We start from the raw sequence: 24,599 nt of genomic DNA on the forward strand, positions 1-24,599 counted from the left end.
CCCCATTTTCACCATCACCTTAAGAATTATAAGTGAAACCAATTAAAATAGTCTTTGATATAAACTACTCCTCTCCACGCTCATTCTTATTTCCAAGGCTGTCTTCCAGTGCCCAAGTCCAGAGGCATGACCTTTGTCCTTTTAAGGGTTTCTTTGTGTCTAGAAGTTTCCTGGCTAAATCCCTTGGTGTATGTTGACCTTTTAAAGTTTACTTTTCAATGATTCCTTGTTCTTTGTTCTGGAAAAATAACCATTTATATCACAGAATAATTAAACCTCTGAGGAACCAGTTTGGGTACTTAATACCTAGGTCTTTCTCTCTCCCTCTTTTTCAAGTCAAATCCTTTTTTTCAACCATCTTAACCATTTTTAAGTGTACACTTCAGTAGCATTAAGTATACTCACAGTGTTGTGCACAACTCTTTTGAAAAACTCGGAACATATATTTTGATTGATCATCAAATGTATCTTTCAGTGAAATGGTCTGCTTGTTCCCATCATTTTCTCTTCTGTAATGTTCTTTGATGTGGCTTTAAAACTTGCATGGAGTTGTAAGAATCCAGGTTCCTTGGAGTTCCTTGGTGGTCTCACTTATCTGATTGTGGGAAGGCTGTTGGAACCGGAGCTGTCTGGAGGTGTCTGGAGAGCACATCATCCAGTGGTGGGGAGAGAGTGCTGGGGGAAGGGGGCTGCATGGGGACTGGCCAGCTGGACCGCATGGACCTTATCCAAAGGCTGGCTACTTCTAGCTCCTCCCAATGGTTGTAAGGTGGGAATATGGGCCCAGTGCTGCCAGATTTTCTGATTTTTTAAAAGAGACACTGGAAATCCAAGTTTTACATGAAATTTCCTGATTTTTAAATGTTGGCAGCTAACATAAGATTTTTTTTAAAAAAAGCATGCTTAAAACACCAACAACAGTAACCGCAAACAATCTGCGAGCCATCTCAGCCTGGGAGCCACCTGTTTCAGACCTCTAATTTCATCCCACCCAATTATGGTAGAGATAGGAAATTGAGACCCCAAGATAGGGTAATAACTTTTCCCAAAGTTGTATAATGGTTCAGTGGTCAGATCAGGACTTGAATTAAATTTTCCATTACGGAAGTCTGAAGTTTATTCTTGGGCAGATACAGATATACCTGGTCTATTTATGTATGTATCTATCTACTTATCTATTTGGCGTGTCTCTAATGAAGTACAGGTGGCTTGTTAAAAAATTAAAAGTAATTAAAACAAATTTGTTTCTGAGGCTGGATAGCTTAGTGGTTAAATGCAGGAACTCCAGAGCTGAATTCCCTGAGTTTGAGTTTGGCTCCAGATCTTACCAACTGTGAGATACTGGGCAAATCACTGAACCTCTCTGTGCCTTAGTTTTCCCTCCTGAAAAAGGAATGATAAAGTAATTATAGAATTAAAGGAGGTAATACATATAAAGGACTTAGAATAGGGCCTAGAACATAGAACTGCAATTTGGATGTTATCCATGCTGCTACTGCTGCTGCTGAAGGTGGTGATGACGATGGCCATGATGGCCATGCTGATGGTGCTGATGAAAGTGATCACGATAGTGGTGATGCTGATGACATTGATGGCAGTGATACAGGGATCATGGTGATGATAATGAAGAAGAATAATAGAAAGCTCTTCATTCCCAAGACTGTAAAGTAGGAATGATTTCTATGACTAAACGACGTGTCAGTTTACAGAATACCCTTTAGGATTCCTTTAAATGGCAGTCCCCACCTTTTGTACAATAATGGAACTTACCACAGGTCCCAGAACTTGTCCGTTAGGTGAGATGAGATATATGTTTGTTCGTTGTTCCTTGTTAGGAGGCTTTCTGGCTACTAATCTTTCCAGTTTGCCTGTTCTGCCTGGTGGGGCCTCGTTGTTCTTAAACCCCATGACAGCTAGTTTTGAACTCTTCATGGGCCCCTTGTCCAAGCTCTTGGGGACGTCCTGTTGACCTGTGCCTGTTTGTGTCCTCAGGAGTGGAATGTCACGTGGAACACCAGCAGCCCCGACTTCACCAAGTGCTTTCAGAACACCGTCCTTGTGTGGGTGCCTTGCTCTTACCTTTGGGCCTGCTTCCCCTTCTACTTCCTCTATCTCTCCCGCCATGACCGGGGCTACATTCAGATGACACATCTCAACAAAGCCAAAACTGTAAGTCACGTGGGAGTTTATCATGATGTGTGTGTTGTGGGTGTGTGTGTGCTGGGGTGGGGAATGGTGGTTGTGAAAACTGACATGTTCCTTCTGCTTAATTGGCCCTGAGTTCCTTTTACTGGGAGACAGAATAATAATGTGGTGGGTAAAGGCTGGGGCTCTGAGTTCAGACGTGGGTTCAGATATCGGCTCTGCCACTTACTAGCTGTGTGGCTTTGAGCAAATTTCTTTTTTCCTTCCAGTTTTATTGAGATAAAATAGACATGCAGCACTGTGTACGTTTAAGTGTACAGCATAATAATTTGACTTACATCGTGAAATGATTATCACAGTAAGTTTTGTGAACATCCACCATCTCTTATAGGAACAAAATCAAAGAAATAGAAAGTTTTTTCTTTGAGCAAATATCTTAACTTCCCTGAGCCTCAGTTCCCCCATGATTATAGTGGGGGTGATAGGATCTATCTCACGAGATTATCCAGAGGTCTTCCTCCCTGACCAAGGATGTCTTTTTATTTTTTTTTTAAAGATTTATTATTTATTTATTTTATTTACTTTTGGCTGTGTCAGGTCTTAGTTGCGGCACGCAGGATCTTCGTTGAGGCATGCGGGCTCTTTGTTGTGGTGCGCGGGCTCCAGGGTGCACGGGCTCCGTAGTTGTGGCGTGCGGGTTCCAGGGTGCGTGGGCTCTGTAGTTTGCGGCACATGGGCTCTAGTTGTGGCGTATGGGCTTAATTGCCCCGTGGCATGTGGGATCTTAGTTCCCTGACCAGGGATCGAACCCGCATCCTCTGCATTGTAAGGCGGATTCTTTATCACTGGACCACCAGGGAAGTCCCAAGGATGTCTTTTTAATTTTAAAAAAGTTTTAATCTTGAAATAGTTTCAAACTATAGAAAAGTTGCAAGGATGATACTAAGCACTCCCCAGCCCTGTATACCCGTTACTCATAGTCACCGATTTTTAACATTTTGCCACATTTAACATTTTAACCTCATCCTTCTCTTTTGCTCTCTCCATATACACGTATTATTTATGTTTTTCTGAATCATTTGGGAAAAGCTAGCATCCACCACACCCCTTTACCTGTGATTCTTCAGTGTATCTTTTCTCAAAACAGGGATATTCTCTTATATAACAACAGTACAGTAAATTCAGGAAATTTAACATGGACACAATACTTAAAAAAAAAACCTACTGTGTATATTCCAGTTTTGTCACTTGTCCCAATACTGTCCTTTCTAGCACCCCCCTCCCCCTCCCCTCACTTCAAGGTCATGTGTTGCATCTAGTCACACTCTTTATTTTTCTGTAATTTTGGAAGCACTTTTCACCTTTCTTTGTGTTTTATGACATTGGCATATTTGGAGCGCGTGGGCCAGTTAGTTTAGAGTCAGTTCCTCAACTTGGGCATTGGGACAATGTTCCCTCATGATTAGATTCAGGTAATGCCTGTCTGGCTGGAAAACTACAAAAGGGATGTGGGGTCCTTCTCTGGTTACATCTAAGGCCGCATGGTGTCCGTCTGCCCCTCGGTGATCGGCTTAATTTTGTTCCTCTGGTCAGCGTGTCTGGTTTCTCTGCTGTGCAGGTGCTGGTTTTCCCCTCATAAGGATGAGCTTTCTGGGGGAGACACGTGAAGGGCATGTATATACCTGCTTCTCATTCCACTTTCTCCTCTTGACTTAGCATGTGTCTCAGTCCTTTTTTAAGCCACATTTCCCAAAATTTATTTCCATAAGCCCTTGGCAAACAGGAAAACTTGAGTGATTTTACTGAAGCTGTCCCCTTGCCTGTAATACCGCCGTCCAAACCTGTCTCGTTCAGACCACAATCCGAGCCTATCTCAACATGCTGTCTGCTCCCCTATCCTCAGCTGGACCTGATGTCTTCCTCTTAGACTTCTGGAAGCGCTTTGTACTTCTCTTGGGGAACAACATCTCCCTTTAAAATGTAAATCAGATTTTATCCGTGCCTTGCTCAAAAAAACTCTAGTGGCTTCTCATTATAGGGAATAAAACCTGGACGTCCTCACAGTGGCCCCGCTTGGTCTGGCTCCAGGCTCCTCTTCAGCCATCTCCTGCCACACCCACGGCTCATGCCACAGCAGCCGCAACCTTACTGAACACATTCCTACCTCAGGACCTTTGCACTTGCCCTCTGCCTGAATTGTTCTTTCCCTCCAATAGTCACTGTTGGCTCTTTACCCAGATGTCACCTGATGGGAGAGGCCTTCTCTGACCACCCTATCTAATCTGTTTTATTTCTCCTTATATTACTTCTTGCTGGCATTATAGTATGTATTTTTCAGTTTGTTTCTTGCCTGTTTCCTTCCACTGGAATCGCAGCTCCATGAAGGCAGTGACTTCTGTCTGTTTTATTCTGTTATCCCCTTGGCACCTTGGCAGGTATGTGGCCCACAGTAGGACCCCAGTAGGTTTTGGTTGGATGAATGGTCGTCATGAGAGGCGCCCTGTGCAGGCTGCCGGGGTTACAGATGTAGATAAGCCAGACTTGCGTTTTCAGGTGCTGGGGAGAATAGTGACCACACAGAGTTGTGCCTGTGGTGCAGGAGAGATACAGACCAGTGTGGGACAGCCCAGGTGCTGGCTCACCCTACCTAGGGCTTGTCTGTGTTCCAGAGGATACATGCTGTATCTGAAGACCACAGCTGATGGTTTAGGGGGTGGCTGGTGCCCCCACGGCTGAGATTTTTGCACAGGTGCTGGGGGAGGTTCCGCCGCTGTCCGTTGTAAGATGTGTATGTACTTCTCTTCCAGGCCTTGGGATTTTTGCTATGGACCGTCTGCTGGGCAGACCTCTTCTACTCTTTCTGGGAAAGAAGTTTGGGCAAGCTCCTGGCCCCAGTGTTTCTGGTCAGCCCAACCCTCTTGGGCATCACCATGGTAAGTAGGGGCTGGCACTGTGGAGACCAAAAGTAGGGGCTGGCATTTAGAAATGAAATGATCTCACAGTAGAAATCCAGAAATACAGCTGTGTCAGGTGGATTTGATGTGGTCTTGGCGGGGCGGGGGGTAGGGAGGAAGGGATGATGGGGCTGAGGCCTAAAGGATGAGCAGGATGTTAAAAAGTTGAAGGGACTGGGGGTAGAGGATGATCCAGTTGGAGAAGATAGCATGTGCAGAAGTCCTGGGGTCGGAGAGAGAGAGTGAGAGTTGGCCTGTGTGGCTGGGGCAGAGACAGTAAGGAGGGGAGAGCAGGGGAGCAGGAATGGCAGGAAGGGCAGAGGGCTGACCCCGAAGGACCTCGAGCTTCAGGCTTAGTGGGTTTTGTCTTGTTTTTCATTCCTGAAGGTGGGTTCTAAACCTTTTTTGTGCCATGGACCCCTTTCTTCTTTGCCAGTCTGGTCTCAGAATAATCATAGAACAGCACATAGGCTTACAAAGGAAACCAATCATACACACATATGTATACATATGAAGATTTTGTGATGTACATTTATATTTTTACTTGAGGTTTAATTTACATAGGGTAAAATTCACTTTTTTCCTTGAATAATTCATGAGTTTTGATAAACAAATATTGTCAGGTGAGTACCATTGTCCACAATCAAGATACGGAACAGCTCCATCACTCCCAAAAGTTCCCTGGTGCCGCCCCAGCCCTTCTCTCCACCTCTTTACCCCGCCCCCTGCCTGGCTACTGCTGCTGTGTTTTCTGCCCCTATCGCTTTGCCTTTTCCAGAATGTCATGTGAATGGAACCATGAAGGCTGGAGCAGTTTGAGTCTGACTTCTCAGGCCCTGCGGTTCCAAAGATCTATTTTTTTTTTGAAGTCACTCAGCGTGTTTGATTGTATGGATTCCGCACGCACTGTTTATCCATTCTTCGGGTGCAGTACATTTGGGCTGGGAAACCAGTTATCTTTAATCACAGTTATGAAAAGATTAAAACGCAAATTAAAAATATATGTGCTTCTTTATGAATACATTTCAAATCAAGACCTACCAGCAGCTGTGACTGATGCCTCCTTAATTTCCAAATAGCAATTGACCATACGTGATAGTCAGAGACATCTTCAGGTACCTTTTTTTTTTTTTGGCTGCCGCCGTGCAGCATGTAGAATCTTAGTTCCCCAACTGGGGATCGAACCCATGCCCCCTGCAGTGGAAGCATGGAGTCTTAACCACTGGACCGCCAGGGAAGTGCCTTCAGCTGTCTATTTTCAGATAGGATGACAGAACCCCAGGCACTGCTGATGCCATTGTGGTGTGTTGCTTTCACGTGTCATTGGTGGTGCTAATAAGGGAAAGTGAAACTGTAATTGTTTCCCATCTAAGTTCATGGACCCCTGGGTTCTCTCCAGAGCCTGTCCTTGGACCCCAGGTTAAAACCCCCCAGTCCTAAAGGCAAAGGTTCTGAGCAAGGGCGTGCCAGGCTGTGCATATTTAAGAGCTGACCGTGGCCTCCAAGTGGAGAATGGATTGTGGTGCAGGAGTGGAAGCTGGGAGGCCAGTAGGGGGTCATCTGGCATAAGGGGATGGAGGCTGAGACCAGGGTGAGCAGCAGGTAAGCTGAGGGCGGGCCTTGGTGGCAGAGCCAGTGTGAGTTGCTGATGGATAGATGCAGGGAGTGAGGGAGATGGGGCACCGAGGAGGACAGATGAGGACAGACAGACGTGTCTCTGGCTCAAGCAGCTGGGGGATGAGGGGAAGTGCCCTGGGTGCCCGTAGCTCCATGGGAGTCAGATTCGTGACTGTGACTGGCGTTGGGGTCTGCTTCCAGAGGGCCGCCTGTCTGGGGAATGGCCGTGGCATTTCCTTCTTTCAAGGAAACACAGTTTCATTGTTTATTTTCTCTTCCTGATCTCTAAGTCACATGTAAAACGGAAGTCATAGCTCCGGGTATCAGGAATGAAATAAAATCCCAATCCGCCCACCACAGTTGTTCTAATGAAGTTTCCTGAAGACAGGCGTGTGACAGTAGCAGGTTAAGTAAGTTTCCTGATCTGCAAACTGGGGTTGAAAACAGTTGAAAACAGGCTGCACCGAGTCGGTGCGTGTGAATGCCTCCTGTGTGGCAGAGATAAGAGAAGCTCAATAAAGGGGAGCAGTTACCACTGATGCCCAAGGCACAAGAACCAGTCAGCATCAGGGCTGGATTTCCTGATCTAAATCGAGGGTCGGCCTGCCACCTGTTTTTGTAAATAAAGTATTATTGGCACACAGCCGTGTCCACTCTTTCATGTATCGTGTAAGGCTGCTTTCACACTGCAGTGCAGACTTGAGTAGTTGTGAAAGAAACTCCATGGCCCACAAAGCCTAAAATATTTACTCTCCGGTCGTTTAAGAAAAAGTGTGCCGATCTCTGTCGTAAACTGAGCTTTCCCCTGACTTTTCCATCCTGTCCTGGGTCTGTACCTGGTCTGTTAGATTCCCACAGCTCTCGAGTTGGATACTGTTGTCATCCCCATTTTGCAGACAAGGCAGCAGAGGCTCAGAGAGGTTCGGTGACTTGTCCAGGGTCACCCAGCAAGGTGAGAGCAGAGCTGGGACTGGAGCCAGGTCCTTCCCAGGCTGTTCCCAGTGCTTCCCACGCCTGACAGCAGCCCTCCTCCAGGCCTTGCATCTGCCAGACTCTGGACTGTGGGAGCCTTGGGAGCCTGGCCTTCTCCTGACGACTCCTGTTGTATGCTTTTCTCTTCCAGCTGCTTGCTACCTTTTTAATTCAGATCGAGAGAAGGAGGGGAGTTCAGTCCTCAGGGATCATGCTCACTTTCTGGCTTATAGCCCTACTGTGTGCCCTGGCCATCCTGAGATCCAAAATCATGACTGCCTTAAAAGAGGTAAGTGGTGGCCTCATTTTGCGTCTTCCGTCAGCATCTCCTGGAAGATGCTTGTTCCTTCTGGCTTTTGTGGAGACCATGCGTTTCCATGGGAACCAGGGGATGGCTACTGCACGGGCCCAGCTTCTTTCCTGAGGATTTCCCTTGCCTGTGCAACCTTTGTTCTAGAACCTTCTTTCCTCAGGGCGCCATGTGTCTGTGTAGCTCTCGGGCAGGAGCTACGGGCACATGCACGCCACCCTCTGAACCTCTGTCAGCGGTAACAGCCAGGCAGGTTGGCTCTCAGTGTCTATCGTCTGGAACAGAGCAGAGCAGGGAGCAATGTTTGCAGGGTGGTGGCTTGGGGACCCTAGACTCGTCCCCACTTTGCCTTGGTGCTGCTCTGGCTGGGAAGTGGCTCTCATTGGCTGCCATCCGCTGCTCCTAGGGATTCAGAAGAGCGTGCTCTTTCAGACTGTCACGTGGTTCCCTGTCACCTTCGGGCTAATCAGGAACTGGCATCAGGCAAAGGAAGGAAGAGTAACTGAATGTTTGTTGAGCACCTGCAGTGTACCTTTCAGGCAGCCTTTAATAGTGATGGCAGCTGACATTTATTGAGTTGGTGTTTACAAAGTGCCAGGCCGGGGACTGAGTCGTTTCCGTGAATAATCTTACTGACTTCTCACAGTTACCCTGACAGGGTCTCTCAGCTTCAGCACTTATTGACATTTGGGGCCCAAGACATCTTTGTTTTGTGGGACTGTCCTGTGCTTGTCGGATGTGCGGGGCAGTGCCAGTAGCCTCCCACTCCTGAACATAAGTGTCTCTAGACACTACCAGATGTTCCCTGGGAGGCAAAATCACATCCACTTGAGAACCACTGGTCTGTCTGTAGATGGGGAAACTGAGGCACAGAGAGGTTAAGTCCCATGGCCAGAATGAGCAGAGTCAGGCCTTGAAGGTAGGTCTGTGCTACTCCCAAGCCTGGGACTCCTCCGCCGTGTCGGCTGCCTGGATCAGGCAGTGTGGACCACGCTGTGACGTAACTGCTTGTCTTCTGTTATCTTGCAGGGGGTAGGGTCAGGGTGGGAAAGCTTGCCGTCAGGCCTGCAGGCTGAGAGAGTGGGCCTCCTGCTGTCTGCTCCCCCGGCCTCCGCAGGTTGCTTCCAGAAAGTGATGTTTTCTTCCTCCTTCCCTCCCTCTCGTTCAGGATGCCCAAGTCGACGTCTTTCGCGATGTCACTTTCTACATTTACTTCTCCCTCGTGCTGATCCAGCTTGTGTTGTCCTGCTTCTCAGACCGCTCACCCCTGTTCTCCGAAACCATCCACGATCCCGTAAGTGTGATCACAGATGAGCACAGAGACACGTGTGTGTGCATGTGCGTGTGCAAGAGAGAATGCACAGTGCCAGCTAACATTGATTTGAGCCGGTATCGTCCATCTAGGAGCTCCTTCTGTCTTCCCTGAACACCTGGCGATACGTAACATTATCCTCTCCACTTTACCATTGGAAAAACTGAGCCGTAGACGTGGCTCAGGGGATTTAAGGAGGGAATCTGATTCACAGTTGTTAACTGCTGTGTTTTCCAGCCCGTTGTCTCATTTGGTTGGCGTAGTGGTTTTAGACAGTGCGAGTGAACTTTTAAAAATCAGGAAATTTCATATAAGTTCAAACTGTCCAGATTTTCTAGAAAAGTGAGAAGTTCTGGCAGCAGTAGGGCTGTTATCCCACATGGCAGCGGTTGGCCAGATTTGAGGAGCATTGCCCTGGTTTCCTTCCGCAGTCCTCACCACTCCCTGCTTCATTAGACAGTCTTGCTTCCCTCACCTGTGTACGTGCCTGGCCCCTGGGGGGTTTGAGACCCTGGGTCTCTTCCGTCCGCTTGAGGGAAATCCTGCTTGTGTAGAAGGATCTGAGTGGGCCGGGTGGGGATGGCCGCCCTTCTGCTGGTAGCAGGAAAGTGAACATGGTTATTTATCACCCTTGCCTGTCTTCTTTCTCCCTCTCTGCCTCCGTCCATCCTCTTTGCCTTCCTCATTCCTCCCCTTTCTTCCCTCCCTCCTTCTGTCTAGTGCTGAGTGCCAGGCCCCAATCTGGACACAGGGCTGTAGCAGTGAATAAAGCAGAGTTATTGCCACTTGAGGTTTATGTTTTCATGGGCAGGGGCACAAACAGTAACCCAGGAGCCAAGTATATATCCTATCAGTCAGGTGGTGGTAAAGGCTGGGAAGAATAGTGGGGAAAGGAGGTAGAGATGATGGTTTGGGGTCGTGTGTGGTTTTGATAAAAGCCATCAGGGAAGCCTGCCCACCGCCCCCCCCTTCCAGGAAAGCTCATTGGAGCAGAGACCTGAAGGAGTGAGGGAGCCAGGCAAGCAGATACCCAGGGAAAGTGGTTCCAGGCAGAGGGGTGGCAAGTGCAAAGGCCCTGGGGCAGAGCTGCCGTGAATGTCGCCGGAACAGCAGGAAAGGCTAGTGTGGCTGGAGAAGCGAGAGGCAGGAGGGGGCTGAGGGATGGCCTCTGAGAGCTGGGACAGCCACCTATGGGCCGGGGGGGCTGTTTGGATTTTATTCTGAGAGGGATGGGAAGCCTTTGGAGCGTTCATTTGGTGCTTTGTTCATGGTTAGTCAGCTGCTAACGGATGAAATTGCAGTGGGAGCAGTTTTCAGCTGTGGTTCTGCTGGGTTTGGCCTGAACCTCAGCAAAAGGCTGAGGCTGCTTTTGTGGGTGATGAAAGGATCTGTGGGGCATCAGCCTGGAGGAGGTGACGGATGCTCCCAGTGTAAGTTTCAGAAACCCGTGCCCTAGAGTGTGTTCAGAGAGGCCCCATTTTCTCATCTCCCTGCTCTGGGAGGAGCTGGGTTGGAGAAGTTAGACAAGTGTGTATGTGTGTCTGTGAATATGTGTATATATGTGTGTTTGTGCACACAGGTGTGTGTGCATGTGGTGTGTGTACGTGCATGCACATGTTTACATGTCTTGCATGTAGATGTGTATGAGTGTGTGCATGTGTGTGTTTTTGTGTGTTCATGTGAGTGTGTTTTGCATGTGTATAAAGTTCACAAGGGCAGCAGCCATGCGTGAGCACCCAGGGGATCCAGCCCCCGGCTGGCACAGAGGAGGAGCTAAGATGTCTCCGGCCCTCATGTCTGCTGTTCATAGGTGTTTGTGTGCACGGGTGTGGGTGTGTGACAGTGGAGTGTCCCCATCAGAAACATTAGGTGTCAGGCTGTTCTGTGGAGAAGGGGATCGCACTGAACAAGTCATACGCCCCCTGAGTGACTGCAGACCCTGGGGTGCTCTGGGGGTAAACCGAGCCCAGGGGAGGCGGACAGGCCCACGTGGGGATCTCCTGACTCTTCAGGCTCCCTGTGGGGCCTGAGAAGCAGCCTTTCCCACTGGACGGTCCCTGATGCTTTATGGGGAATTTCTGATTTCTGGTCCCCTCTGGGATCTGGATAGAATTCCTGTCTCTTCTCTCCTGGGTGTGTGTGCCTCGGGGTGTCTCAAAGAGCTGCCTTCCTCCTCCGATTGTGCTTTCTGCAGTTCTGGGGTGTGGGGCCTTCTCTGCCCGGGTACCCCGACTCTTCTCCCAGCTGTTCCTTTTCTCTTGTGGGACTCAAGGCTCAAAGAGGTTGTCTTGACTTACAGCCTGAATCTGATGGTGGAGGCAACATGGTAATGGAAGGAGAGCCTCATTTTGGAGTGAGGCAGACCCTGGGCTTTAATTTCACTTGCGTCCCATTTATTCTTCCAATAGATATTTATTAAGCACCGTTTTTATACTGCGCTTCATTCTGGGGACACAGCAGTATGTGAAAAAGTGTGGTCCATGCCCTGCTACGCTTATCTGTTACTCCGTAACAAACCACCCTGAATTTAGTGGCATAAAACAGCAACAGTACTTTGTTATGTTTCATAGGCCCGGGCGTTGGCTGGGCTCAGCTGGGTGGTTTTCACTCAGGGTCCTTGCTCACGTGTCGGGTGGTTAGCGCGTTGGCCTCTGGCTGGGGCCTCAGCCAGGGTTGACAGCCCCACCTGGTCTCCCCGAGCTGCCTGGGCTTCCTCACAGCGTGACGGCTGGTCTCTAAGAGTGAGCACGCACGAGGTGGAAGCTGTGTCACCTTTTAGGACCCAGTCCCAGAGTCACATAGAGTCACTCCTGCCACCCTCTTCTGATTGAGGGAACCACGAAGGTCTTCTGGGTGCAAGGGGTGGGCGCACACAGGCCCCCACCTCTAGATGGGGGAGCGGCCAGGTCTCATTGTAAGAAGAGCATGTGAGATGGCAGGTGATTCCTGGCCAACTTTGGAAAGTACCATCTACTGCATGCCCCCAGGAAGCTATCGTCCCTTTAAGCAGGTCAGCAGACTGTGTGACTACAGTCGAGATGAAGGCTGGGAATCAGGTTATGTGACTTCCTGGAGCTGACTTTGGGCAAGTCGCTCCTCCTTTCAAGACCTCAGTGTCCTGTTCTTGAAAATGGGTTGAGGCTCGATTTGATGCTGGCTGCACCCGCCTCCCTGCCCCGGAGCTGAGGCCTGTGACCTGGGGAGGAGGACACTGCTAGGTGTCACCTCTGCTGTCTCCCCGTCACCCTCAGGGCTCACATCACAGTGGAGCCTGGAAGATGGGGTGAGTCCAGTCCCTGTCGCTGTCCCACCCTCAGAGCAGCAGTCCCATGTCACCTGTCCTCAGAGCAGTCAGCCAAGCCCAGGGTCAGGCGGGGCCAGCCTGGGGGCCGGCAGTGCTGACCTTCTCCCCCCGCTGAGTCACCGAGCTGTCGTCCTCCCCAGCTGGCCCCGTGCCTGATGTGTGACTCAGAGCTGCGTCCTGGCCCTGCTTCCTGGCAGGGCTGCTCCCCTCTGTGCATCAGGTGGGGCCTGGCTGAGTGGGCCTCGCAGGCCTTCTGAGGCCGTCACCTGTCCCCAGCCTCTAGTGCTTTGATCTTGCTGGCCCGGAGGCTACCGCTTAGGCTGCAGGGACGGGGTTGCCGTTGGCAGTTGGGGGCATCAGGGGCAAATGTGGCAGATAGTAGACCCTCAGTTCTCAAAGTGGGGTCCTCAGACCGGCAGCATCAGCATCCCTCAGGTGCTCATTAGAAATGCAGAGTTTCAGGCCTGCCAAGTCCTGTTGAGTCAGGGTCTCATTTTCACAAGATCCCTGGGTGGTTCATGGTTGGAAAGCACTGGTTTAGCAAATTCTTAAAAATTGCTCAGCTCATTTGGTGTAAGAGGTATTTTTAATCCTGTTCATATTTTACTGTGAACATTTCACATCTACAGAAAAGTTGAAAGACACAGCGAGTACTCCCCATCTACCCACCAACTGTATTTTACAAGTTAACATTTTGCTAAATTTGCTTTATCACAAATCTATCTAGTCAGCCAGCCGGCTAAGATTTTTGGTATTTAAAAGTGACCTTGAAATACATTAGTATCCTTCATTCACACACTTCACTGTGCAAATCATTAGCCAGAGCTCAATATCTCTTTATGGTTCGTTTTTTTTTTTAAGTAAATTTACATAGTGACATTCCTGAATCTTAAGTTACCATTTGATGAGTTCTGACAAATGAGTAACTCAAACCCCTATTGAGATACAGAACATTCCCAGGACCCCAGAAAGTCCCCTCCTGCCCCTTCATGGTCAGTCTCTACCCTTTGCAGCCCAGAGGCAACTGCTGGGCCTAGACTGTTAATGAGAGCATCGAAAACTCCATTTTTAATTCCTTTCTCCGTTATGCTTTCGGCCATTTAGTGATTCGGCGTAGTGCCGGGGGCTCCGCTGGGCTCGGAGTACCTAGAAATGAACCGACATTGACCGCCCCTTAGGAAAGATGGAGGAGGCGGCGGGCAAATAAGCTGCTGCTGCGGGATGGACAGTGGGGTTCCAAGACAGGGGAGTGCTGGGGGCTGCGGGTGCCCGAGGAGCAGTCCCGCACTCAGCCTGGGGGGCCAGAGCCAGCATCCGGATGAGGGGATGCCTCCATCCCCTCCCGTAAGGTTGAAGGCTGGAGGGTGGATGGGAAGGTGCTCCTGGTGGTGGAAGCAGCATGTCCAGAGGTCCAGCGGTACGATGGAACTTGTGGGTGTTTGGGTACTGTGTGGACTTCTGCTTGGTTGGGTCTCTTGCTGAAAGGAGGATGCATGAGGCTGGTGACACTTTAGGAAAGCCATTGCCAGAGTCCAGGCAGGTTGAGAGGAAGGCTGGCCTGAACAGTGACCCTGTGTGTAGCAGAGCATCAAAAACCAGGAAGAGAAATCGGACAAGTTCATGGGCAAAGCACACATCGTGTGTGCTGCAGTAGAAGTTGTGGTCCTGCGCCCGGAGGAGCTTTACACAGCTGAGAAGCGGCAGGGCCAACAAAGGACCCTAGTGTAACATGCTGTACCAACGGATTTCTTATTGTCCGACGTTTAGGTGGTTCCAGCCAATAATAACGATAGCAGCCTTGTGTTAATAAATAAAATTAACTTATTTAATCCTCACGGCAACCCAACTTTGAGGCGGAACTGTGAGTCTCCCCCCATTTTATAGATGAGGACACCGAGGTTCAGGGTGGTGTAGTGTCGCCTGAGTTGACAGGGCTGGACTGGGAGCCCTTCCACCAGGTGAGTCCTTCACATCAGAGCCTGCATCAGCATCACCTGGAGGGCTTGTTAAAACACAGATCATTGCTGGGTCCCACCCCCAGAGCTTCTGAGTCAGTCGGTTTGGGTGGGGCCTAAGCCTTTCTGTTTTTAACAAACTGCCAGGCACCGTGGATGCTGGTGATGGGGCCAGGTTTCAGAACCCCTGGTCTGAGCTACAGTGCTGCTTACGCGTCCCTTACTGCTGGAGTAACTGGCAGAAAACTGAACTAAAAGTAGAATCAAAACCAGAAAAGGTGGGTGAGGACCCAGAGAGTTTCTGACAGAAAGGCCAGAATGCTGAGGGCCCAGACAAAGGTCCTCAGAGTGCCTTGTGGTCACGGGTGACCAGTTCTCAGAGAACCAGTGCCTGGGGGGCTGTGTACCAAATTAGTTTAAACCTCATAGTTTCAGGCCAAATTACCTGCACCAGGTAGAGATGCCAAAGAATGCAGCTCTCTGCATGAACCTCCCTGCTCCTCTTCCTCCGCCTTCAGCCAGGGCCTGTCTGAATTATTCTTGTTTCTTTTTTTTTTTTTTTTCCCCCGATACACGGGCCTCTCACTGTTGTGGCCTCTCCCGTTGCAGAGCACAGGCTCCGGACGCGCAGGCTCAGCGGCCATGGCTCATGGGCCCAGCCGCTCCGTGGCATGTGGGATCTTCCTGGACCGGGGCACGAACCCGTGTCCCCTGCATCAGCAGGCGGACTCTCAACCACTGCGCCACCAGGGAAGCCCTGAATTATTCTTGTTTCTAACCAAATGGGGGATCAGTTAACAATCCTCCTTCCTCCTGGGACAGGAGTTACTCCATTTCAGTCTCAGAGGCCGGGAAGCCCCCAGCCAGCAGCCCTGTCTTTTCCACCTCGAGAAGTTCTGCTTGGTTTTGGTTGAATGGAACGCTGCCTGGATCCTTATCCAGCAGCCTCCTTTTTTTTTTTTTCCTTCTTTCTTATTTTATTAATTTATTTTTGGCTGCATTGAGTCTTCATTGCTGTGCATGGGCTCTCTCTAGTTGCGGCGAGCTGAGGCTACTCTTCGTAGCGGGCTTCTGATTGCAGTGGCTTCGCCTGTTGTGGAGCACGGGCTCTAAGGCGCGTGGGCTTCAGTAGTTGCGGCACGTGGGCTCAGTAGTTGTGGCTCGAGGGCTCTAGAGCACAGGCTCAGCTGTTGTGACGTGTGGGCTTAGTTGCCCCACAGCATGTGGGATCTTCTTAGACCCGGGCTCGAACCCGTGTCCCCTGCATTGGCAGGTGGATTCTTAACCCCTGTGCCACCAGGGAAGTCCCTTTCCTTCTTTCTTTAATTATCAGTTCTTGACTACTTCGGAACTCTAATTGTCTGTTATCACATGAGGCCTCTCATGTCAGATAGGGACTTCCAGAAACCAGCTCCCAAACTGATGTAATTTTTTATCTGTGCTGGTGACAGGAGCCGGTGTCTGCCCAATGTGACTTCTGATTATCTGAACATCTGGATCTGGGTCCAGAGGAGGGAGGAGCGGCGGGGAGCCGAGCTTAAGGAGGCTCCTGGATTGTGCACAGTAGAAGCTGAAGTGTTCACGTTGCTGATCCAGCCTTACTGCATCTGGAGGGTGCATTTTCTCGCAGGGGCTGGGATTTTTACTAGCCAGAGTGAGGATTAGTCTCTCCCCGCTGGGCCGTCATTTCTTATGGTCTTAGGGGTAGAACTCCATTTGGGTACAATTGGGTACAAAGGGAATGAATTCACCTTCAGTTATGTAGCTAACAGGTTGCTTTGTTCTTTTCCTTCAGTTTTATTGAGAAATAATCGACATACATCACTGATTAAGTTTAAGGTATAACAGCATTGATGGTTTCATTTACATATATTGTGAAACGATTACCACAGTTGGTTTAGTTAATAACATCTGTTTTCTCGAATAAAAGGAAAAGAAAAAAGCAGTTTTTTTTTTTTTTTTTTTTTTTTGGTTGTGCTGCGTGGCTTTTGAGATCTCAGTTCCCCGACCAGGGATTGAACCCTGGCCCTCAGCAGTGAAAGTGTGGAGTCCTAACCACTGGACCTCCAGGGAATGCCCAAAAGAGCAGTTTTTAACTTTATAAATGTTGAGATGAAGATTGAATAACTCCACCTCTCCTTCCTCATCCTCTCCCCCCAATTTTATCATACTTTAAATTACATCAGTAATTAGTGTTTGCATCATTATAACAATTGTAAATATTGTTCACTGCAGACCTGTTTGAATTCTGTGTTTACATGTCCCCCTTTTTTTTTTTAATCGAAGTATAATTGGCCTACAATGCTGTAGGCATAGTGATCTGCCATTTCTATACATTTACAAAATGATCATGATAAGTCTAGGTTGCTTTGTTCTTGACCCACAGCTGGGCTTGCCTGATTTTGAAACAATGCCAGGATTTGTGAGGCCCCTGTGTGTATAAGCCTGACACCCTGACAGTTTGCACCGGGCCTCTGTGCAGGTTAGAAAAAGGCATCTGGCCCGCTCTGGGTGGATGAGTTTGAGAAAGGCCCTGCGTCCTTTCAGCCAATGCAGTCCTGCCGCCCCCAGGCCCAGGACCAGCTGCACTTCAGCCCCCACTCGCCCCCTTGGCTGGGCTTCTTTGTGCAGGGCTGACTCTGTGTTGATGCCAAGACTGAAAGAAGGCTGGATTTGGAGGCAGAAGTCCCGCGTTTGAGTTCTAGTTCCTCCCCTTAAGAATCGCCATCTTTGGTGTCGTGAGGTCTGATGTAAGCAGGGGGCAGCCAACTTTTTCTGTAAAGAGGCAGATAGTAGATATTTTAGTCTTCGTAGAGCACATGGTCTCGGTCGCAAGTACTCAGCTCTGCCACTGTAGCTCAGAAGCAGATGTGGACAGTACGGAAATGAATGGGCATCGCCGTGTCCAAATAAAACTATTTTGCAAGTGGCCGGACTGTGGGCCTGACTTTGCCAGCCCTGATGTGAAGCGTCTGGTACAGTTCTTGGTGTGTCACGGTCTGCAGGAAATGGCGGACTTGTTACTGTGTTTACCATTAGCATTCATGTTAATACTGCTAATGTCATTGCTTGAGCTTTTACTCTGCACCAGGAACTGTCGCGTAAGTACTTCACAGGTTTTATCTCATTTAATCTCATCATCACCAAGTAACTTGGCCCAGGCCCCTCAGTTAGTAAGTGGCAGGACTGGGATTCAAACCTCCCTCTAACCACCTTGCTTCATGTTGCTTCACGCACGGATGCCCCCCAGCCTGGCTCCCACCCCCGCCGGGACCCTGTTTTGTTGTTGTTGTCACAGCTCTCACCGTGTATAGTTGTATATTTATTTGCATCTTGGTTTGCTTACTGTCCCTCTCTTCCGAGGCGAGAGGCAGTACGGGGCCGGGACCTCACTGTCTCTCCTGCGTAGCTCAGTCTTGGATGTATTTAGCCACCTCCTGGCATATAAGCAGATCCTCCCTCATTATTTGCTTAAGAAATAAATGAGTCATTGCCAGCTGTATCCCGCCCCCATCCCCTTCTCTGCCAGCACCTTAGGGAACTGGGCTGTAGTTGAAGTGTATTTGCGATTCCGTGACAACCCACCCACTTCCGGAAGAAAAGCCAGCCTACAAAGCAAATACCACCACCTGCTCCAGGAATAATGCTGCGGCCTTAGGTTGGAAAAATGAGGTCCCATGGACCTCATTCCACTTGTCCCTCCTTGCAGTCCCATGAGGTAGGCTGAGCAGTGGGACTGACCGCTTCCAATTCCCAGATGCGAAAACTGAGACTTTGGGGTGAAAGGACTTGCCCAAAGTCATTCAGCTAGAAAATGGCATAGCTGGGATTTGAACCCAGGGCCATCTGGCTTTAGGTTTGTTTAGAATGTAGGTCTGTGGGCCAGCTGCATCTGATTAAAGACATACTGATGCCAGGGCCCCAGCCCCAGAGAGAGTGATCTAGTTGGTCTGGGCTGGGACTCTCAGCACCTGTGTTTACAAAGCTCCCCAGATGATTCCCGGGCTGGTAGGACCGGAACCTCCCCATGCCTCATGGCCCCCAGAGTGAAACCTGGTGGTTCTCAGCCCAGGCTTCTTGTTTGACTCACTGGGGAAGATTTTCATGATGGAAACTTTCAAATGTGTACAAATGTGGACAGCAATGGTATAATGAACGCCATGGACTATTTACCCTGCATCGCATGTAAACATTTCAATATGTATCTCTGAAAGATAAGGAATTAAAAAATTTTAATAACATTTTATTTTGAAATAACTTGACTCGCAAAAAGTTACAAAAATGGTAGAGTTCCTTCCCCAGCTTGACCATCTTCCTCAGGGGCGCCTTTCGTGACCTCTGTCAACTAGATCAGCCCAGTGAGATACCAGTGATCTCACTGGTAATATTGACTTGCCTTCGGGGTATGATCCTTGTCACAGTTGCGGTTTTGTACTTGTTCACGTGATCGTTTGATTAATGTCTCTCTCCGGACCCTGACTGTTTGGGGCTCACATTCTATCTCCGCTGCTTCTAGCTGTTGGCACCCCGGGCAAGTCTTTTCATTTCTCTGCCCCTCCGTTTCTTTAACTACAAAATGAGGATGATGCTTTTACCTACTTCATAGTGTGGTTATGAAGATTAAATGAGTTAATTTGTGTAAAACATTTAAAACAGAGCTAGCTAGCAGAGAGTGTTAGCAGGTGGTGTTATTGCCCTGGTTTAGGGTTATGTCTGTTTGTCCAGATTTGTGTACAGGTGGCAGGCACATAGTAGGTGCTCAGAAAATATTTGTTGAATGAGTGAATGAATGAATGAAAGAAATAGGAATACTAGTAGTACCACACTTACGGTTCTGTGAGGATATGAGATCATGCTAGTACATCGTTGAGTGCCTGGCACATTGTAGATGCTCAATAAATATTTGTTGAATGGACAAATGAATGAACTAAAGCAGGGACAACAGTAGGGCCATGTTTGTTGGGTTGCTGTGGGGATATAAGATAAGGCAGGTATGGGACGCATTTTACCGTTTTTACACATAGCAGACACTCAGGAAACAGTTACCGGGTAAAACTGGAGGAGCTGCCAGGTGTTTCTTTCCAGGCCACTGGTGCTCAGGAGGGAAGCCCTTTCAGGGTGAAAATCAGTGGCGTGAGAGTGGCCGCTGGTCCACTGGGAGGAAGAGCAGTCAGCTGGCTGCTCCCTGCCTAGAGCTGGCGTAGATGAGAAGTTTAACCATTCATTTCCCCTTTGCTCCCCACCCTGTGCTTTCTTTCCACTAGAATCCTTGCCCAGAATCCAGCGCCTCCTTCCTTTCCAGGATCACCTTCTGGTGGATCACAGGGTAAGTCCTGGTCCCCAAACCTCGGGCGGCTGCTGGGCCATGAGTGTGCCACTAGGGCCCCTGCTCTTCCTCCCTTGCCCTTTCCGATGGGGCTGTGTCCTGAGTGTGCCTCCCCTGGGCCGGGGTCTCAGAGACACTCACCCTGACCCCACGTTCATGTGATAAATGCATAAACCTAAACAGCTTGCACCTCTGTGGACGGCTTGGCCTGGGCAAGAAGCTGCACGCTCTTGGCTCAGCTTTGAATTTGGCTGTTTTTTTGCATTAGGTGTAATTATTGTTGTTGGCATTGTTTCCCCCCATGAGAAAAATAATGCCCGTGCACCGTAGGAAAAGTGGCTAAGAGTGTGGACCAATAGCAACAGAGCACCAGAGGCAGCCGCCGTCCACAGCTCAATACACCCCCTTCTCGCCCTCCTTTTATTTGCACATTTTTTTCTTTACATTGTCAGCATCCTACTGGGGATTATTAAAATCCTTCCCCCAACCCCCAAGCATTTTTCCTTGTCTTTATAAACTTTTTACAAACATTGTGGGGTTTTTTTTTCCATTTAATATTTGTCTTACTTAACTATTTTTCAGTTGCTGTTAAAGAACAGCGCTAGGACAGTGTAATTTGAATATGGACTGTAGGTCACGCCAGCCAGGCTCGTATTTCTGATTTTGGTCATTGTACTCTGGTTATATCAGAGCACGTCCTTTCTCTTAGGGGGATGCACACTAATATTTAGGGGTAAAGATGTGTAGAGTCTGCAACCTACTATGAAATGGTTCAGAAAAAAGAAATACTTCATTTTTTTTTTTTTTTTTTTTTTTGCGGTACGCGGGCCTCTCACTGCTGTGGCCTCTCCCGCTGCTGAGCACAGGCTCTGGACGCGCAGGCTTAGCGGCCATGGCTCACGGGCCCAGCCGCTCTGTGGCATGTGGGATCTTCCCGGACCGGGGCACAAACCCATGTCCCCTGCATCGGCAGGCGGACTCTCAACCACTGCGCCACCAGGGAAGCCCTGAAATACTTCATTTTATTACGCTTCGCAGACACTGTGTCTTTTACAAATTGAAGGTTGGTGGCAACCCTGCATCAAGCGAGTCTGTTGGCGCCATTTTGGGAACAGCATTCACTCACTTTGTGTCTCTGTGTCACATTTTGGTAATTCTCACAATCCTTCAAACTTTTTCATTATTATTATATTTATTATGGTGATCTGTGATCCATGACCTTTGATGTTATTACTAGGATTCGCTGAGGGTGCAGATGATGCTTAGCATTTTTTAGCAATAAAGTATTTTTAAGTTAATCTCTGTTGTTTTTTTTTAGACATAATGCTATTGCACATTTAATAGATTATAGGATAGTGTAAACATAACTTTAATATGGGAAACCAAAAAATTCCTGTGACCTGCTTTATTGCAATATTCACTTTATCACGGTGGTCTGGGACCGAACCCACAGCATCTCTGAGCTCTGCCTGTATGTGTTTGCATATGTATGTATCTAGAGACAGAGGCAGATACAGCACACTTAAAATGTTAACAGTCGTGAACTAGGTGAAGGGTAGACAGGAATTCTTTGTAAGATTCCTGTGATTTTTCTCTGAGTTTGAAATGTTTCAAAATAACAAGTTAAGATGTTAGGTTTGCTTTTTATCATGAAAGTATTCAAACCGGAAAGACTAGTTTAATAAACCTCAATAAACTCATCACCTGATTTAACGATGGTTAATGCTTTGTCATATTCGCCTTAAAAAATTTTTTTTTAAGTAAATTAGAGCCATCCTGCTATTCCTCCTAAATATTCTGTATGTATCTCTAAAAATGAGGCTATTTTTCCTGGGTGACCTAACAGTAAAATTAGCAATAATGATTTAATGTGCCCACATGTCCATTATTCCTTATTGAGATATTCCTGAGTTGCGGCCGCCTTCGGTCGCATGGCCGTGGTGGCAGGGAGGGTCGTCGTCGTCCTCTTCCTTCTGACTCTCATCGCCTCGCGCCTTGTGTTTCGGCCACAGGATGATGGTCCAGGGCTACCGCCAACCCCTGGAGAGCACTGACCTCTGGTCCCTGAATAAGGAGGACACGTCAGAACAAGTTGTGCCCGTTTTGGTAAAGAACTGGAAGAAGGAATGTGCAAAGTCCAGAAAGTAAGTGCCAAGCATCCTGCCCCGGGGAAGCTGGGCACTCACTGGGGCGACCCCATAGCTCCATCCTTCCACCTCTTGCTAGCTTCATGGCCCTGGGAGGGCTGCTTCCCTCCTCCGAGCCATGGTTTGCTCATCTGCAGAATGGGGTAGAGTCTGACGTGTAGCTAAGACAATTTGGGTAGGAAAGAAGAGAGAAAGATGTCAAGTGGGAGAACCATTTTGTTTGCCGTGACCTTGGCGCGCGTGTACCTGGCTGTGTGACGCTGCCCTTCCCGAGTCAGTCTCATTTTCCCTGCTTCTCTCCGAGCATCTGGCATCCTGAATGTTCTTGCTGTTTTAAATGTTTTGGTTCAACACGCCACGTCAACTACTTCTTGAGGTGTTCAGCCTAAGAACCCCCATTTGACAGCGATTTGGGCTGTACTGGATTTTTTTTTTTCCCAACAGCCTTTATTTTTTGGAGCAGTTTTAGGTTCACAGCAGTTCTGAGCAGAAGGTGCAGAGACAGGTGCACCCCTCCCCCGCTGTCAGCATCCCCCATCAGAGGGGCACATTAGTGACAACCCGTGAGCCCACATTGACGCAGCATTGTCACCCCGAATCTGTGGTTTACATCAGGGTTCACTCTCGGTGTCCAGGATTTCAGACTCTCGCCGACGAGAGCTGCATGCCAACCCCGACCTCTGTCATCGGGTTATTTGGGGAATCAGGCCAGGGCCTCCCCAGCACATACCTTATTTCATCAAATCTAGGACGTCATCAGTTGTGTGATGCATCATTATTTTATGCACCAGTGAGAAAGAGAAACGGCTGCCGATTAAACCAGGACCTGATGTTGACATAAGACGCATCCTGCGTCCAGAGGAGCCAGAAGAGGAATCACGAGGGATTTGGTGGCAGGGGACGGTGTCATTACTTCTGTTTTCGTTACGGGGTTGGGCCTGTTGTCCACCTCGGAGAGCTGGCTGACGAGAGCCCAGCCTGGTGTGTGGCCCCGCAGAGCAGCTGGCCTTCCAGGAGAGAGGCCCAGGCTCTAGGTCTGATTCCTCACCCACTGCAGCAGTTCCAGGTCTTCACTCAGGCCGAGGCTGTGGATGGGAATGTGGGACATCTGTGCTGGCCACCAGGACATCAGCAGAGAGGCCGTGCCGTGGCCCGTTCGGGGTGGCCACGGACGGAGGAGAAGTTGTCCCTTGGGAGGTGGATTGAGCTTGAGCCTCTGTGGTTGGGCGTTGTGAGGAGATGGCCGGTGCTCTGTGCACACACGGCTCTGGCAGGGTCCCATGTCTGTGACCCAGTTGGAGGTTCTCAGGCAGAAGTGGGGTCTCTGGTTTCCTCCGGCCTGGCCTGCAGCCTCCTTCCTGATGAGAAGGCTGCGTCCTCAGCTTGAGTTACCCGAGCCTCGCTGACTGCTTGGCTCCGTCTCCTTCCCACGTTGGGTGGCAGGGGATGCCCACCGTGCTGTCCTGTGGGGCTCACCCAGTGAGCCGGTTGCTGCAGATGTTGTAGGAGGGGCTGGCAGTGAGGCTTCGTGGGAAGAGGACTGGCCATACAGCATAAAGCTTCATCATGGGCCTGGCCCTTCGTTGGTTCGTTCAGCAGATGCAGTTGATTACTGCTGATATGCTGAGTGCAGTTTAGGCCCTGGGGGTTCAGAGAGTGGAACAAGATAGACAGGCTCCTTGTTTGGTGCTACTTACATTCCGTGTGGGACACAGGGAGTTGGGAGTCAAACACACACTGTTGAGAAACTTTGAAGAGCCTTAGTGTGATGATGAAGTTAAATAGGGAAATGAGGGTGAGAGTGACTGTGGGAGGTGATGCAGGTTTGGTGGTCAGGGATGGCCTCTCTGAACAGAGATTCGTGTCAAAGGAGGGAGTAAGCCGCGTGCAAATGTGGGGAAAGGGCTTTCCGTTTCACAGGAACAGCTAGTGCAAAGGTCCTGAGGTAGAGGTGAGTGTGGCATTCTTATGGAGCAGCAAGGGGCCCCATATGGCTTGAGTGGAGTGAGAGGTGGGGAGAACAGGAGGAGATAAAGTAGGAGAAGTGTTTGCAGGAATCTCATAGGCTATGGTACTGGCTTAGGGGTTGATCCCAAATGCGGTGAGAAGACCGCTGGGTTTTACACAGGCCAGCGGCATGCCCGGAGTTCTGTTTTGTATCAACCAGTTAGGCTGTGCTGGGGAAGGTGGTTTGTGGGGCGAGAGTAGGGGCAGATGGGTCAGTGGCTCTGTTCCCAGAGGCGGCGTGAGCCACATCCGGCCCTGTGACCCCTGTGGGCATGGGTGGGGAGGGGAGAGCCCTGTGCTCCCAGGGCTCCCGGGGAGCAGGTGACTGCGGCCTGGGCAGGGCTGCCTTGGCTTCTTGGCCTTGGGTGTCAACCTCCCCCCCCACCCCACCCCCAGTTCTTCTCCTCACCCCTGAGTGGCTCCTCTCAGGAGTCAGGTCTGAGCTGCTTCCCCTGCTCCCCTGACCTTTGGGTTTTAAAATCCAGTGCCTCACTGGTTTTCATTAGATGATTTTGAGTTTAACAAAATGGAGTAGAAATTTCTCGACTTA

General features: G+C 49.4%; 1 protein-coding gene across 2 annotated transcripts in view; it reads left to right on the plus strand.

The window, feature by feature from the left end:
• The window catches only part of ABCC1 (ATP binding cassette subfamily C member 1), a 130,376-nt gene that overhangs the window by 35,822 nt on the left and 69,955 nt on the right, over positions 1-24,599 (plus strand). For both annotated transcript variants that reach the window (XM_060125156.1, XM_060125157.1), the window contains exons 2-7: positions 1,993-2,169; positions 4,953-5,078; positions 7,840-7,977; positions 9,167-9,292; positions 19,834-19,895; positions 21,908-22,039. In XM_060125156.1, the coding sequence (XP_059981139.1) occupies positions 1,993-2,169; positions 4,953-5,078; positions 7,840-7,977; positions 9,167-9,292; positions 19,834-19,895; positions 21,908-22,039 (761 nt within the window). The remainder of the gene's footprint in view (positions 1-1,992; positions 2,170-4,952; positions 5,079-7,839; positions 7,978-9,166; positions 9,293-19,833; positions 19,896-21,907; positions 22,040-24,599) is intronic.

The sequence above is a fragment of the Lagenorhynchus albirostris genome, chromosome 15 (assembly GCF_949774975.1).
Source record: "Lagenorhynchus albirostris chromosome 15, mLagAlb1.1, whole genome shotgun sequence".
Classification (NCBI taxonomy): Eukaryota; Metazoa; Chordata; class Mammalia; order Artiodactyla; family Delphinidae; genus Lagenorhynchus; species Lagenorhynchus albirostris.